Source organism: Hyla sarda, chromosome 12, assembly GCF_029499605.1.
Source record: "Hyla sarda isolate aHylSar1 chromosome 12, aHylSar1.hap1, whole genome shotgun sequence".
In the NCBI taxonomy this organism is placed as follows: domain Eukaryota; kingdom Metazoa; phylum Chordata; class Amphibia; order Anura; family Hylidae; genus Hyla; species Hyla sarda.
The window spans coordinates 55,965,849-55,981,279 of record NC_079200.1 but is presented as its reverse complement, the minus strand read 5'-3'; the positions used below and the strand labels follow the sequence as shown (position 1 = coordinate 55,981,279).

At 44.0% G+C, this 15,431-nt stretch overlaps 1 protein-coding gene across 6 annotated transcripts in view; it reads left to right on the top strand.

Moving 5' to 3' along the window:
• The window catches only part of LOC130296458 (chloride channel CLIC-like protein 1), a 477,677-nt gene that overhangs the window by 117,212 nt on the left and 345,034 nt on the right, over nt 1-15,431 (top strand). For all 6 annotated transcript variants that reach the window (XR_008849218.1, XR_008849217.1, XM_056547995.1 and 3 more), the window contains one exon: nt 12,207-12,667. Coding sequence is in view for 4 of the 6 variants with exons in the window: in XM_056547995.1 (XP_056403970.1) it covers nt 12,257-12,667 (411 nt within the window). In the remaining 2 variants the exon portion in view is untranslated. The remainder of the gene's footprint in view (nt 1-12,206; nt 12,668-15,431) is intronic.

Sequence of the window (15,431 nt, the reverse complement as noted above, 5' to 3'; positions counted from 1 at the left end):
ACACAGCAGAGCTCCTCATAGTGTAATATGTTTGAACACAAACATGAGAGAAAGCCCATTGTGGGTAACTGCTCACCTGGGCCTGTTGTGTAGATAGACACAACAGCTAATAAGAGCAATCAACGATGACTGTGGATGGTGCAGCCGCCAAGTGCCGGACTATAATCCAAGATCCACCGGAGCAGGGGATATGGTAGGTATACGGAGAAGAAAAACACCCCGAACTTAAGGCGCAGAAAACCGTTCCGTTGAGATACTCGGGCTAATAGTAAATGGCACTAACTTCACTTTATTCCGGGCATAAAACACCCCTTCATCAGATGTACAAATGGCAAAATGAGCAGCATACACATGGCCAGTCATCACATCGGATAACCAATCAAAATCCAGACCACAAAACAATTATGTATTGAGATAAATAGAACATATACCATATAATGTGCAATGTGAACATACATATTCCCCATAAAAGGTTGCTTATTAGTGCATAGATGTAGAGTAAACTTAGTTGTAAATGTAAGGGCATGCTGGGTCTTCTAGTTTATACGCCCGGCCTGCTGTCCAAAGCGTCTATCCCCTTCAGCATTTAACAATGCATCTAGCATATAGTGTGCATTGTAAACATAAATGTTCCCCATACAAAAAGTGACCTTTGTTTTAAATGTGGGCATGCAGGGTCTTCTAGTCGGTGCGCCTAGCCGGCTGTCTCGAGCGCCTATTCACTTCTGGCGCTAAACAGCTGTCCTGGGTTAAATGAATGACCTGGCGCAAGTAGCATAAGCAGGTTTGAGAATTAGCTTAATCGGCCAGGGTAGTGCTGCAGCCTAGCTAGATTGACATTGGCTGTACAGCGAAAAAGCCTGGCCAGAATGTAGTAAATGAAAGAACACAATGTGCTGTGGCGCTGGCTATAGTATCTATCTTTGAGCTAAACAAAAAATGTGTAAAACTATACCAGGGCTGTACACGTATATATATATATAATGATGGGGAAGTTAAAAATATGAAATATAGAATACATATACAGCAATATGATAGGATAAATGCATAACAATAATATTAATAGAATAAATACACATATAAATAGCTAATTTATGATAAAATACCCAATAGTAATCTGTAAAATACCCTAAAATTAACAATGTTAAAAAAAACTATATTTAAATATGTAACGCCGCTGGTTGAAAACCTCCGGTGTACCGTGTGTCCTATTTCTTACTTACTTCAGGCGGCCTGCTCTGTACCATGTCCTGCTGCTGCCATGGCTGCAGTTTCTCCTCTGTCCTCTAGGGGCTGTGCACGAGCACTGGCTTAGACTTATAGGGCAAGTGTGCTCTCCCTATTAGATTCCCAGCCAATTCCTGCCAGGCACCACCTATAAAAGAGCACTCCTCCCTTTACAAGTTTCTTACCAGTTATAAAATGTGTTCAATGTGCTGCCCATTGTGTTGAATTGTCAATGCAACCCTCTTCTCCCACTCTTCACACACTGATAGCAACACTGCAGGAGAAATTCTAGCACAGGCATTCCTAGATGAACAGTTTCCTGGAAAGTGGATTGGTCATCGTGGGCCAGTTGAATGGCCCCCAAGGTCTCCCGATCTTGACCCCCTTAGACTTTTATCTTTGGGGTCATCTGAAGGCAATTGTCTATGCTGTGAAGATATGAGATGTGCAGCATCTGAAGCTACGGATACTGAAAGCCTGTGCTAGAATTTCTTCTGCGGGATTGCTATCAGTGTGCGAAGAGTGGGAGAAGAGGGTTGCATTGACAATCCAACACAATGGGCAGCACATTGAACACATTTTAGAAGTGGTCAGAAACTTGTAAATAACTCATGAAAGAATAAAGTTATGTTAAAACCAAGCACATCATTGTTTTTCTTGTGAAATTCCCAATAAGTTTGATGTGTCACATGACCCTCTTCCTATTGAAAAAACAAAAGTTGGATTCAAAATGGCCGATTTCAAAATTGCCACCATGGTCACCACCCATCTTGAAAAGTTTCCCCCCTCACATATACTAATGTGCCACAAACAGGAAGTTAATATCACCAACCATTCCCATTTTATTAAGGTGTATCCATATAAATGGCCCACCCTGTAGTTTACTACAGCGGAGGTCCCTGTCTCTAGTGTTCCAGTGTTCCAGTCTGCTGTTGTTAAAGCACCTGCCTGCTAAAGTCACCTAATTCAGCTCTGCTGCGTCTGACGCCTTCTATTGCATCTGCCTGCCCCACTCTGCAAGTTAGGCCAGCAGCCACTTGACAAAATATAATATCAATATAAAAACTGCATATCCTAATAAGAAGAAAATAAATATTTTAAATGGGAGAAACGGAAAGAACTGTATTAGAGACTGGCCATGTGTATGCTGCTCATTCTGCCATTTCTACATCTGATGAAGGGGTGTTTTATGCCCTGTAACGCCATAACGTTATGTGTATTGCTTTTTAATGCTGTATCGGATTAAAGTGAAGCTAGTGACAATTACTACCAGCACGAGTATTACTTTCTCTACGGAACGGTTTTCTGTGCCTGAAGTCCGGGGTATTTTTCTTCTCCATATACCTACCCTATTAGAACATTGGGACACCATGTGCAAGGGAGTGGGGTGATCAACAAGTTGGGATTTCTACCATGAACCAGAGCATAGTGACGCTCCGATAAGGTACAGTGACCCCCACGACCTATGATGGACCCGACATACGATCATTTCAATATACGATGGCCTCTCGGAGGCCATCGCATATTGAAGGCAGCATCAAGATACGTTGATTTTGTATGTCGGGGCCATCGCATAAACAGCTATCGGGCAGCGCAGACTGCTTCAGCTGCCACCGTATAGCCGTTTACGGTGCCCCGTGTGGTCCGCTGACGATCACTTACCTGTCCTCGGGGCTCCGGCGTGTCCTCTTCGGGATCCCCTGCATCATCGGCGCTCTCCATCGTCGTCATCACGTCGCTGCGCACGCCGTCCCGTCATCCAATAGGAGCGGCGTGCGTAGCGACGTGATGGCAGCGACGGAGAGCGAGGATGCCGGGGAAGCAGAGGCCTTGCCGGAGCGTCGGGGACACTCCGGGGACGCGGCGACAGCGATGGAAGGCAACATCCAGGGCAGCGGTGACGAGCGGTGACGGTGAGTACAACCACCAATAACAGTGGTCTTCAACCTGTGGACCTCCAGATGTTGCAAAACTACAACTCCCAACATGCCCGGACAGCTGTTGGCTGTCCGGGCATGCTGGGTGTTGTCGTTTTGCAACATCTTGAGGTCCGCAGGTTGTAGACCACTGCCCTATACTTTATATTGCACGGATCCCTCAACATACAATGGTTTCAACAAACGATGGTTCATTTGGAATGGATTACCATCGTATGTTGAGGGAAAACTGTATTGATAACCTATCCTGAGGCTAGGCCATCCATAGCAGTCCCAGCAAATCTCTAAAATTTTTTGTTTAATGCACTCATTATCAAGCAACAGCAAAAGTGAAGTACAATTTTCAGGTTTAAAAAAAAGTTAAACACTGATTCAAACAGTGTTTGCCCTATTAATTACTTATAAGGCCACAAGCGTGGTAAAGTTTTGTAATCTGCATAAAAAATAACGATATAGGCAAAAATATGGGCTTATACATTACCAGTGTTAAGGCATTGTGTCAAAACACATCATATTAGGAAACCTACAAAATGACACTGTAGCAAAAAATAATATAAAATCTCAAACTTTATTGAGTAACATACAAACATAAAAAATAATTAAAATGGAGCATCAAACAGTCAGACTGCAAAATAGACTGAGTTGGGTAACAACATAGCAATGAGAAAAAAATAAATCAATAATGTGGGTATTATATTGCACATCAGTATCCATAAAGCTATATAAAAATAATAGCATACATAAACAAACCAAAAAATGTGACTACCGTATATACTCGAGTATAAGCCGACCCGAGTATAAGCCGAGACCCCTAATTTCAACCCAAAATCCCAGGAAAAGTTATTGACTCGAGTATAAGCCTAGGGTGGGAAATACCTCATCCCCCCCTGTCATCATCCAGACCCGTCATTAACATCCTCATCATCCCACACATCCCCCCTTCATCATCCCCTTGTCATCATCCCACACATCCCCTTATCATCCCACACATCCCCCCTTCATCATCCCCTTGTCATCATCCCACACATCCCCTTATCATCCCACACATCCCCCCTTCATCATCCCCTTGTCATCATCCCACACATCCCCCCTTCATCATCCCCTTGTCATCATCCCACACATCCCCTTATCATCCCACACATCCCCCCTTCATCATCCCCTTGTAATCATCCCACACCCCCCCCCCTTCATCATCCCCACCCCCCTTCATCATCCCCACACCCCCCTTCATCATCCCACACACCCCCCTTCATCATCCTCTTCTCATCATTCGCCCTCAGTGGTCTTCAACCTGCGGACCTCCAGAGGTTTCAAAACTACAACTCCCAGCAAGCCCGGGCAGCCATCGGCTGTCCGGGCTTGCTGGGAGTTGTAGTTTTGAAACCTCCGGAGGTCCGCAGGTTGAAGACCACTGCGGCCTTCAACATGCGGACCTCCAGAGGTTTCAAAACTACAACTCCCAGCAAGCCCGGGCAGCCATCGGCTGTCCGGGCTTGCTGGGAGTTGTAGTTTTGAAACCTCCGGAGGTCCGCAGGTTGAAGACCACTGCGGCCTTCAACATCATCCAGCCCCCTCTCACCCCCTTTAGTTCTGAGTACTCACCTCCGCTCGGCGCTGGTCCGGTCCTGCAGGGCTGTCCGGTAAGGAGGTGGTCCGGTGAGGAGGTGGTCCGGGCTGCTATCTTCACCGGGGGCGCCTCTTCTCCGCGCTTCCGGCCCGGAATAGAGCCGTTGCCTAGACAACGACGCATCTGCGTCGTTGTTAAGGCAACGTGACTATTCTGAGGCCGGGCCCGAAGCGCTTAGAAGAGGCCTCCCCGGTGAAGATAGCAGCCCGGACCACCTCCTCACCGGACCACCTCCTCACCGGACAGCCCTGCAGGACCGGACCAGCGCCGAGCGGAGGTGAGTACTCAGAACTAAAGGGGGTGAGAGGGGGCTGGATGATGTTGAAGGCCGCAGTGGTCTTCAACCTGCGGACCTCCGGAGGTTTCAAAACTACAACTCCCAGCAAGCCCGGACAGCCGATGGCTGCCCTGGCTTGCTGGGAGTTGTAGTTTTGAAACCTCTGGAAGTCCGCAGGTTGAAGACCACTGCGGGTGGGGGAGTTCACTCGAGTATAAGCCGAGGGGGGTGTTTTCAGCACGAAAAATCGTGCTGAAAAACTCGGCTTATACTCGAGTATATACGGTATATTCCCTCTGTGCTTATGCCATGCCATCTCCTTGAATATTCACCTACACTCACTTTTTGGCCACTTGTACCATCCCCCCCTTTCCCCCTCTGCTACCTATGGATGGATTGTAGGATTTGCTTGTGTGGAATAGAATTTTAGTGGGCAATATAGTCACATTTTGTGGTTTGTTCATGTATGCTATTATTTTTATATAGCTTTATGGATACTGATGTGCAATATTATTATTACATTATTGATTTATTTTTTTCTCATTGCTACTGTATATACTCGAGTATAAGCCGACACGAATATAAGCCGAGGCCCCTATTTTCACCCCAAAAACCCAGGAAAAGTTATTGACTCGACTATAAGCCTAGGGTGGGAAATGCATCATCCCCCCTGTCATCATCCAGACCCCGTCATCATCACCCCCGTCATCATCCCTCCCCCCTGTCAATCCCTTCATCAGTGGTCTTCAACCTGCAGACCTCTAGATTTTGCAAAACTACAACTCCCAGCATGCCCGGACAGCCGATAGTCATTCCGGGCTGTCCATTTTTACCGGGGGGCCCCCTCTCCTTCACGCTCCGGGCCTACCCCGGACTAGTGACGTTGCCTTGACGACGACGCACAGGGATGTTTATGCGCAGGCTGCGAATGAACGTCCCTGTGCGTCGTCCTCAAGGCAGCGTCACTAGTCTGGGGCAGGCCCGGAGCGCGGAGAAGAGGCCCCCCGGTGAACATGGACAGCCCGCAACGACTAACCCTCCCCAACAGACGGTCCCTGCAGCACAGATGACCCGGACCAGCTCACCGTTCCTTCCCACCGAGGGTAGGTGAGTAGTAAACTAAAGGTGGGGGGGGGGGGTTTGGATGATGTAGTTTTGCAACATCTGGAGGTCCGCAGGTTGAAGGCGACTGAGAAGGGATTGACCGGCGGAGAGTTCACTCGAGTATTAGCCGTGGGGAGCGTTTTCAGCACGAAAATTCATGCTGAAAAACTCGGCTTATACTCGAGTATATACGGTATGTTATTACCCAACTCATAAGGCAATTTCTCCTGAGTCCATTTTGCAGTCTGACTGTTTGCTGCTCCATTTTGATTATTTTTTTTATGTTTGTCTGTTACTCAGTAAAGTTTGAGATTTTATATTATTTTTGTTTACAGTGTCATTTTGTAGGTATTCTAATATGATGAGTTTTGACACAATGCCTTAAAATGTATAAGCCCATATTTTTGGCTATATCGTAGTTTTTTATGCAGATTACAAAACTTTACCCCGCTTGTGGCCTTATAAGTAATTAATAGGGCATATGTTTGAATCGGTGTTTTACTTTTTTTTAAACCTGAAAATTTTATTATTTTTGGCTACAGTGTCAATTTGTAGGTTTTCTATTAAAAAACGAGTAAGAGAGGATTCAAAAGGTGGACATCTGGGGTCCATTTAGCACCCAACAATTGTACTAAAAGGAACCCTTTGTACAACGGACACAGACAAGTCCTATTGACTTTATGGAGTCTGTCGGATGTCCATTATTTTAGGAGAGTTGAGCCGGAAAAAAAATACTTGACGTGCAGTGTGTTTTTCCCCTCCCAACGCCTGCCCTTTCATGACAGAGCTCCCTTTAGCGGAGCACAGTGGTAATGTGAATGTAACCTTAGATGAGCTGGGTCAGTGTCAAGATTTGACACAGGGAATTCAAAATTAGCTAAAGGAGCAACAGTTTTTATGGGGTAAAATAAATGTTAACTTAATTTTTGTTGTTTAAAAAATATATATATGGTAGAGCCTAGCACATGTATTAACAATGCATTGAGATTTCTTCAGAGAAAAGTGTCCCTCACCCCCCTGACCCCACATTATTTGTATTAATGTGTATTGATTCCGAATGGCTATTTTTGGTTGCTATTGTATTTTATAAACCACAATTAGATTTTTACTGTGCATTTTAGTGTAGTTTTTTTGTTAATCCCAAAATGTAAGTTTTATTACAAATGTGTTCACAAAGAAAGAGCTTTTTACATGATGTTAAAACGTACCCGTCAGATCAACAACATTTATTTATTTATTTATTTATTTTTTTTTTTTTTTTAGTATAACACTCAGTACCTAATCCTGACCATGTGCATTACATTTTTGTGTGTCTGGCAACTTTATTTTTTTGTTACACTTTTAATTTAGCTCACTAGTTTGAATTCCTCTCAAAGGGAGGGGGCGTGACCTAACTGTGCAGGTCTCCGCCCCCTCCCTCAGTATGCTGTCTGCTCACATCTCCCCTTGCATTAGCAAAACTACAACTCCCAGCTTGTCCTCACTGACAGTAGCAGGACACAAGCTAATAGTGGGAGGATTTTTCCTCCATTGTGAGCCCTGCGCTCACAGCTGTCAATCAAGGAAGTGGGTCCATGACGCATGGACACAGCAGGACTAGTATGTGTCCAGGCAGGCAGGGGGAGCAGTTGTTTGACTGGCTTTTTCAGTATGACATACTGAAAATGTTCTAATGAAAGCAAATGCAAAACCTATTGGTTTTGCATGCTTTACAAGATATCAAAAGATTTTGTATCCGGCAGTGCCCATTTAACCTTTCTGTAGTTTGTTTATATAAAGCAGTGGTCTCAAACTGTGGCCCTCCAGATGTTTCAAAACTTCAACTCCCAGCATGCCCGGACAGCCAACGGCTGTCCGGGCATGCTGGGAGTTGAAGTTTTGCAACATCTGGAGGGCCACAGTTTGAGACCACTGTTATACATGGTGTTTTCATCCTTCTCTGAGACTTCTCCATTTACCTTTCCTATACAAAAGCTGTTTTGAGTGAACTACAAAAGATTCTTGTGGAAAAATAAGGTCGTCTGTGAATCATAAGTAATACAAATTGGCTATGACAGTAGTAGTTATATTTTTGCACATAGGTGGCATATTGTATTTTATATTTATTCTTGTACATAAAGTGCAAATTTATAGTAGTCATATTCTCGTATTATAGTAGTTATGTTCTTGTACAGAAGGGGCAGTATTATAGAGGTCATATTTTCTCTCAGATTTTATTTTAATATTTTGTTGAAAAAAATCATTATACTAGTCATATTCATATACATATACATAGGGAGCAGTATTATAATAGGTATATTCTTGCAGTATTATAGTAGTTAATGTTTTCCACGGACCTGGATGCCTAACTATCTCACTCAATTAAAGTTTAAAGTACTTCTGACTTGGCTGGTCATTGTTTTGACCTTTTATGGTTGTGTTCACCCCTTTAGGCAATACTTAGCAGGCGCAGGATGGTTCTCCATTGTCTCGGGAATTAAAATGTTGATTTGTTTATCCAGAGGTAAATGATGTATGATGCCTAACTTCGACAGCAGAGGCCACCTTGGTAATTGAGAACATTAACTTTGAGTAAACTTGTTTTGAAATCTGCTTCATTTAACCTGGGTGGCTTATTTTTGAAAGAACAATGCAAGAAATGTCCATGACACTTGCATCTGAACTGTTTTACCAAAAATTGAAAGTTATAAATCTTGGAAACACGAAGCCTTTGGTGGCTCAATACTAATCTGAACAAGACTGAAAGAGTACCTACTAGCATCTGTTTTAAATTTTAGCACAGTACTCTTGGAGTTTGTCAACTAGGTGGCACTGCATCTGCCTTGACAATGCTTATAACAGTTTTCATAAAGAGTATTTTTAGTTTTGACATCTAGGCGTTTTGCTTGTCTACTGACTGTTGTGGAATTTCTTTAGGCCTTGTTTTAACCACTTGAGGACGCAGGGTGTACAGGTATGCCCGTGAGAATTTTGGTCCCGCTCGCTGGGCGGGGCCGGACCGGGATGCCTGCTGAAATCATTAAGCAGGCATCCTGTGCCAACACCTGGGGGAGTCCTGAGCCCCCCCCCATATGTCGGCAATTGCCACAAATCACCGGTAAATTCAGCCGGTGATCTGCGGCAATTCCGGGTCTCCGGTGACCCAGAAAATAAGGGGGATCGGGGCTGTCCAAGACATCCCCGATCCCCCTGAAGGGATGGGAGTGAGGTGGCAGGGGTGTCACCCCTCCTATCCCTGCTATTGGTCGGTCAGAAGTGACGGAGCAATAGCAGATCAGGGGGGGGGGGGTATAAAGTTCGGGCAGAGCGGAGGAACTGTGCTGGGACCAGCGCTGGAGGTCAGTTACCGGTGGCGATCCTCCTCTGTGCAGCGGCGGGCGGCGATCGTCTGTGTGCAGCGGTTGCGGCGTTGATCCTGCTACTGCCAGGTGAGTTGTTGCCTAGCAACATCTGGAGGGCCACAGATTACAGTGGTCTCTAAGCTGTAGCCCTCCAGATGTTGCCAACCTACAACTCCCAGCATGCCCAGACAGCCATTTGCTGTTTGGGCATGTTGGGATTTGTAGTTTTACAAAAATTAAAGGGGTACAGTTTGGAGATCACTGTGCAATGATCACTAAACTGTGGCCCTCTAGATCTTGCAAAACTACAACTCCCAGCATGCCCACACAGCAGTTTGCTGTCTGGGCATGCTGAAATTTGTAGTTTTGCAACATCTGCAGGGCCACAGTTTGGGGATCACTGTGCGGTGGTCTCTAAACCGTGGCCCTCTAAATCTTGCAAAACTAAACTTTCAGCATGCACTAACAGCAAACGGCTGTCTCGGCATTCTGGGAGTTGTAGTTGCATGCTTCCAGCTGTTGCATAACGTCATCTCCCAGCATGCCCTTTTGCGATCAGTACATGCTGGGGTTGTAGTTTTGCAACAGCAGGAGGCACACTGGTTGGAAAATACTGAGTTAGGTAACAGAACCTAACTCAAGGTTTTCCAACCAGTGTGCCTCCAGCTGTTGCAAAAGTACAACTCGCAGCATGTACAACTGTCACTGCATGCTGGGAGTTATAGTTTTTTTACAGCTGGAGGTTTGCCCCCCCATGTGAATGTACAGAGTACATTCACACGGGTGGGGGTTTGCAGAGAGTTTCCTGCTTCAAGTTTGAGCTGCGGCAAATTTTCCATCGCAGCTCCAGCTCCTAGTGAGAAACTCGCCGTAAACCCCCGCCAGTGCAAGTGTACCCTAAAAACACTAAACTAACACAAAATTAAAAACATCTAGTATGGCAGTGTTTCCAAAACGGAGCCTCGAGCTGTTGCAAAACAACAACACCCAGCATTGCCGGACAGCCACTGACTGTCCAGACATGCAGGGAATTTAGCAACAGCTGGAGGCACCCAGTTTGGGAATTACTGACGTAGAATATTTTTGGTAGCGGAGGCAATTGTAACGCCTGCCTCCGAGTCCATCCCTATAAAAATCCTTAATTTAGGCCTCAAAATGCACATGGTACTCTCTCACTTCGGAGCCCTGTCATATTTCAAGGAAACAGTTTAGGGCCACATATGGGGTATTTTTGTACTCGGGAGAAATTTCTTTACAAATTTTGGGGGGCTTTTTCTCCTTTTACCCCTTAATGAAAAGGAAAGTTGGGGGCTACACCAGCCTGTTAGTATAAAAAAAATAAAAAATTGTACACTAACATGCTGGTGTTGCCCCATACTTTTCATTTTCACAAGCGGTAAAAGGAGAAGAAAAAATAAATAAAAAATTTTGCACAGGGGTGGCTGATTTTACAGCAGTTCTGACATAAACGGAAAAAAAAATGAATACCCACATGTGACCTCATTTTGGAAACTACACCCATCACGGAGCGTAACAAGGGGTATAGTAAGCCTTAAAACCCTACAGGTGTTTGACGAATTTTCGTTAAAGTTTGATGGGAAAAAAAAAAAAGTTTTACTAAAATGCTGGTGTTACCCTAATCTTTTAATTTTCACAAGGGAAAATAGGAAAAAAGCCCCCCAAAATTTGTAACCCCATTTCTTCTGAGTAAGAAAATGCCCCATATGTGGATGTAAAGTGCTCTGCGGACGCACTACAATTCTCAGAAGAGAAGGAGCACCATTGGGATTTTGGAGAGAAAATTTGTCTTGAATTGAAGGCCACGTGTGTTTACAAAGCGCCCATAGTTCCAGAACAGTGGACCCCCCCCCCACATGTGACCCCATTTTGGAAACTACACCCCTCACATAATGTCATTTTTCATTTGCACAGCCCACTATTCCAAAGGTCTGTCAAATGCCAGTGGGGTGTAAATGCTCACTTCACCCCTTATTAAATTCTGTGAGGGGTAATTTCCAAAATGGGGTCACACGTGGGCATATGCCCCCTGACTTCCATTCCAAACAAATTCTCTCTTCTAATCTCAATGGTGCCCCTTCTCTTCTGAGCATTGTAGTTCACCCGCAGAGCATTTTACATCCACGTGGGGTATTTCCATACTGGGAAGAAATGGTGTTACAAATTTTGGGGGGCATTTTCTCCTATTACCCCTTGTAAAAATTTTAAATTTGGGGAAAACCCAGCATTTTAGTGAAAAAAACTTTGAAGCCCTCTAAGATCTTCAAAAAGTAAAAACATGTCAACTTTGTGATGGCAACATAAAGTAGACATATTGTATTTGTTAATCAATATATAATCTATTTGGAACGTCCATTTTTCTTGCAAGCAGAAAGTTTCAAAATTTGGGGATTTTTCACCAAGAAAGGATGCAAGTAACAACGAAAATGTACCACTATGTTAAAGTAGAATATGTAATGAAAAAACTATCTCGGAATCAGAATAAAAGGTAAAAGCATCTCAGAGTTATTAATGCATAAAGGGACACTTTAAGAGTTCTTAATGTGAAAATGGGCTGAGTCCCTAAGGGGTTAAAGGCAACTAGCCAATCGTTAAGGCTTTTTGAGGATAAGCACTCTTTTTCTTCAAAAAAGACTTCTTAAATTCATGTTTTAACATTATTACTTTCCTTGTAGGTGTATAAAGTAAAAATTCCTTAAGTCTACGAGGGAACAACTGAATTAGGATGGAATCTCTTTGTAGGTGGATTTTAAGCAAAGTCAACTTCTTGAGATACAAAATAGTGGGTTTGCCAGAGACTGAACCTCCTGTTCCTCCTCCATGGTCCTTAGAGTCACCTTTTGAAAAATGGACAATTTACTCCAAAGCATCACTGGCTGCTGCTGTTGCTTGTTTCCTCATCTTTATCATCTTACACTCCCGAAGACAGTCCACTGTTCCTAAGATGATGATGATCAACAGAAGGTTGGCAGCTACACCGATAAATGACCTGGTTGTGTCGGAGAGTTGTATTTTGGACACTTGGCTTTACCATCTTGCATTGCTCCTTATACTCTGCCTTTTCATATCCATTCCTTGGGAATGGGTTCGATTGTATCAAATAGAAGTGGCCAAGAAGGCGACCATACTCTCCGAGGTAAGTACACTAGATATAATTGGGCACACCATGATAGGATGGATAATTAAGAACTCATAGGATGCTTAGTTTATTTCAGCTCATCCATAAATTAGCTCCATATGGCAGAGATGAGCGATCTCTTCCTTGTTTCTTGTCTTCTTGTTCTTTATCTGAGAAGTTTATATGTATTTTGCCTACACAAAGTGTTCTGTTTTACTGATTTAGAGATGTTTTGCCATGTTGGATGCCTAAGCCATCACATGGCTCAGAGGAAAGGCAATTTGTCTCTTCTAGAAAAAAAAAGTTACAAATTTCCATGAATACAAACAAGATGTTCCTTGCTCCAGTGAGAGCAACACAGGGAAACAAATTATTATCTCTATCAATAGCACAGAAATCTGCCAAGCAGTTCCTCATCTTGTGAGGTAGCGGCCATATTTATGGATTAAGAGCAGATGTAGTCTCTTGTCCCATCTTCTTTGAGTTTACTGCTGGTGATTACTGAATAGGACCTAAAGAATGGTGGAACTTTTCCTGGAGTTTGTCAGATAAGTTGTAGACTTTAAAGACAAGTAAGAATAAAGGTGGCCCTACACGTTAAAAAACTCTATTTAATAGCTTACTCTACCAATTACCGCTAAACCGTTAAGCTCACCCAAGCATGCATGTTTTTTTATTTTATTTGATGGAACAGAATACAGATGGCTATTAGACATGGACACTTTAGACATAACTCAAAAGACACCTCTAATTTTCTAATGTGTATGGGGTCCTCCCAACGCTTCACCACTAATTAAAATCAAGGGGAGAGTAGAGTAAGGCATATTGGATTTCAACAACCCTATCCTTTTGGGGAATAATCTACATGACCTGCTGAGCATACATGTGGGGGACCAGGAGAGATAGCTGTTGGCAGAACAAACATTTGCGCAACTATCTTATGTGTATGACCAACTTAAGCTGAGGCTCCTTCATCCTTGCTTTTTCTTAAAGGAAAACTGTCAGCTTGCTCCCCCTACACTAATGTGATAGTGCGGGCGACACTGATCAGTTTGATGCTTACTGTGCCTGGATCCGTCAGGCCGTTCTGCCGATATCTTTGTTTTTCCCTATATACTAATTAAGTGTTAACTGGCACAGGCGGCGTTAACTGGGACTCTGACGCCACCGCCGCCGGCCGCAGCGCCACGCAGCTCATCAATATTCCTACCCTCCCTCCGCTTCTTACTATTCTTTCCGCTCTGTAATGAAGAGGGCGAGGCGAGGGGGGGGGGGGGGGGAAGGAATATTGATGAGCTGGGCGGTGCTGGTGCCGGTGATGTCAGAGTGCCAGTTACCCCCCCCCCGTGCCAGTAAGCACTAATCAGTCAGTACTGCCAGTTAGTGCAGGGGGTTGGGGGGAGCAAGCTGACAGTTCTCCTTTAAATATTTGCATTCGAGAGAGAGCTGGGTAGTCCCCAGACACATCATCATGTGATCCCTCTAAAGCCAGCAGGTTTGTTGGAGTTTCATCGAATGTGAATAGTAATCTTAACTTTGGAGCCAATTTAACATTATTTTTTCCAGGTTAATTAACTGAAGAATTTGTCTTTTTATTATTTTTTTTTTTTTAGAACTTATCCAACTTATCTTAAAGTACAAACCACTATACAGTATACATCAGTGTAAAAGTTATATCGGGATCCAGGAAGCCAAAAATCTGCTACTGGTACCCACATTTCTTTGTGGATGTAAAGTGTACTGTGGGTGAACTACAATGCTCAGAAGATAAGGAGCACCATTGGGCTTTTGGAGACAGAATTTATTTGGAATGGAAGTCGGGGGGCCATGTGCGTTTACAAAGCCCCCATGATGCCAGAACAGTGGACCTCCCCCACATTTGACCCCATTTTGGAAACTACACCCCTCACAGAATGTATTAAGAGTTGCAGTGAGCATTTACACCCCACCGGCATTTGACAGATCTTTGGAACAGTGGGTTGTGCAAAATTTTATTTTTCATTTTTAAGGACCACTGTTTCAAAAATCTGTGGGTTGTAAATGCTCACTGTGTCCCTTATTACATTCCATGAGGGGTGTAGTTTCCAAAATGGGGTCACATGTGGGGGGTCTACTGTTCTGGCACCATGGGGGCTTTGTGAACACACATGGCCTTACATTCTCTCTCTAAAAGGGCAATGGTGCTCCTTCTCTTCTGCACATCGTAGTTCGTCTTTTACTCCTTTTACCTCTTGTGAAAATTAAAGTATGGGGCAACACCAGCATGTTAGTGTAAATAATTAAATTTTTTACAACAACATGCTGCTGTAGACCCTAACTTTACCTTTTCATAAGGGGTATATGAGAAAAAGCCCCTCAAAATTTTTAACACAATTTTTCCCAAGTACGAAAATACCCCATATGTGGCCCTAAACTTTTGCCTTGAAATACGACAGGGCACCGAATTGAGAGAGCACCATGTGCTTTTGAGGCCTAAATTAGGGATTTGCATAGGGACGGACCCTGATGCAAGCATTACACTTGCCTCCGATACCAAAAAACCCTACAGCAGTGCTTCCCAAACAGGGTGCCTCCAACTGTTGCAAAACTCCCAGCATGCCTGGACAGTCAATGGTGGTCTGGCAATGCTGGGAGTTGTTGTTTTGCAACAGCTGGAGGCTCCGTTTTGGAAACCGTGCCGTACGAGACGTTTTTCATTTTTATTGGGGGGTGTAAATGTGTAGAGGTATATGTATATGTGCGAAACACTGAGTTGAGTAGTAAACTCTGTGTTTCGCAATCA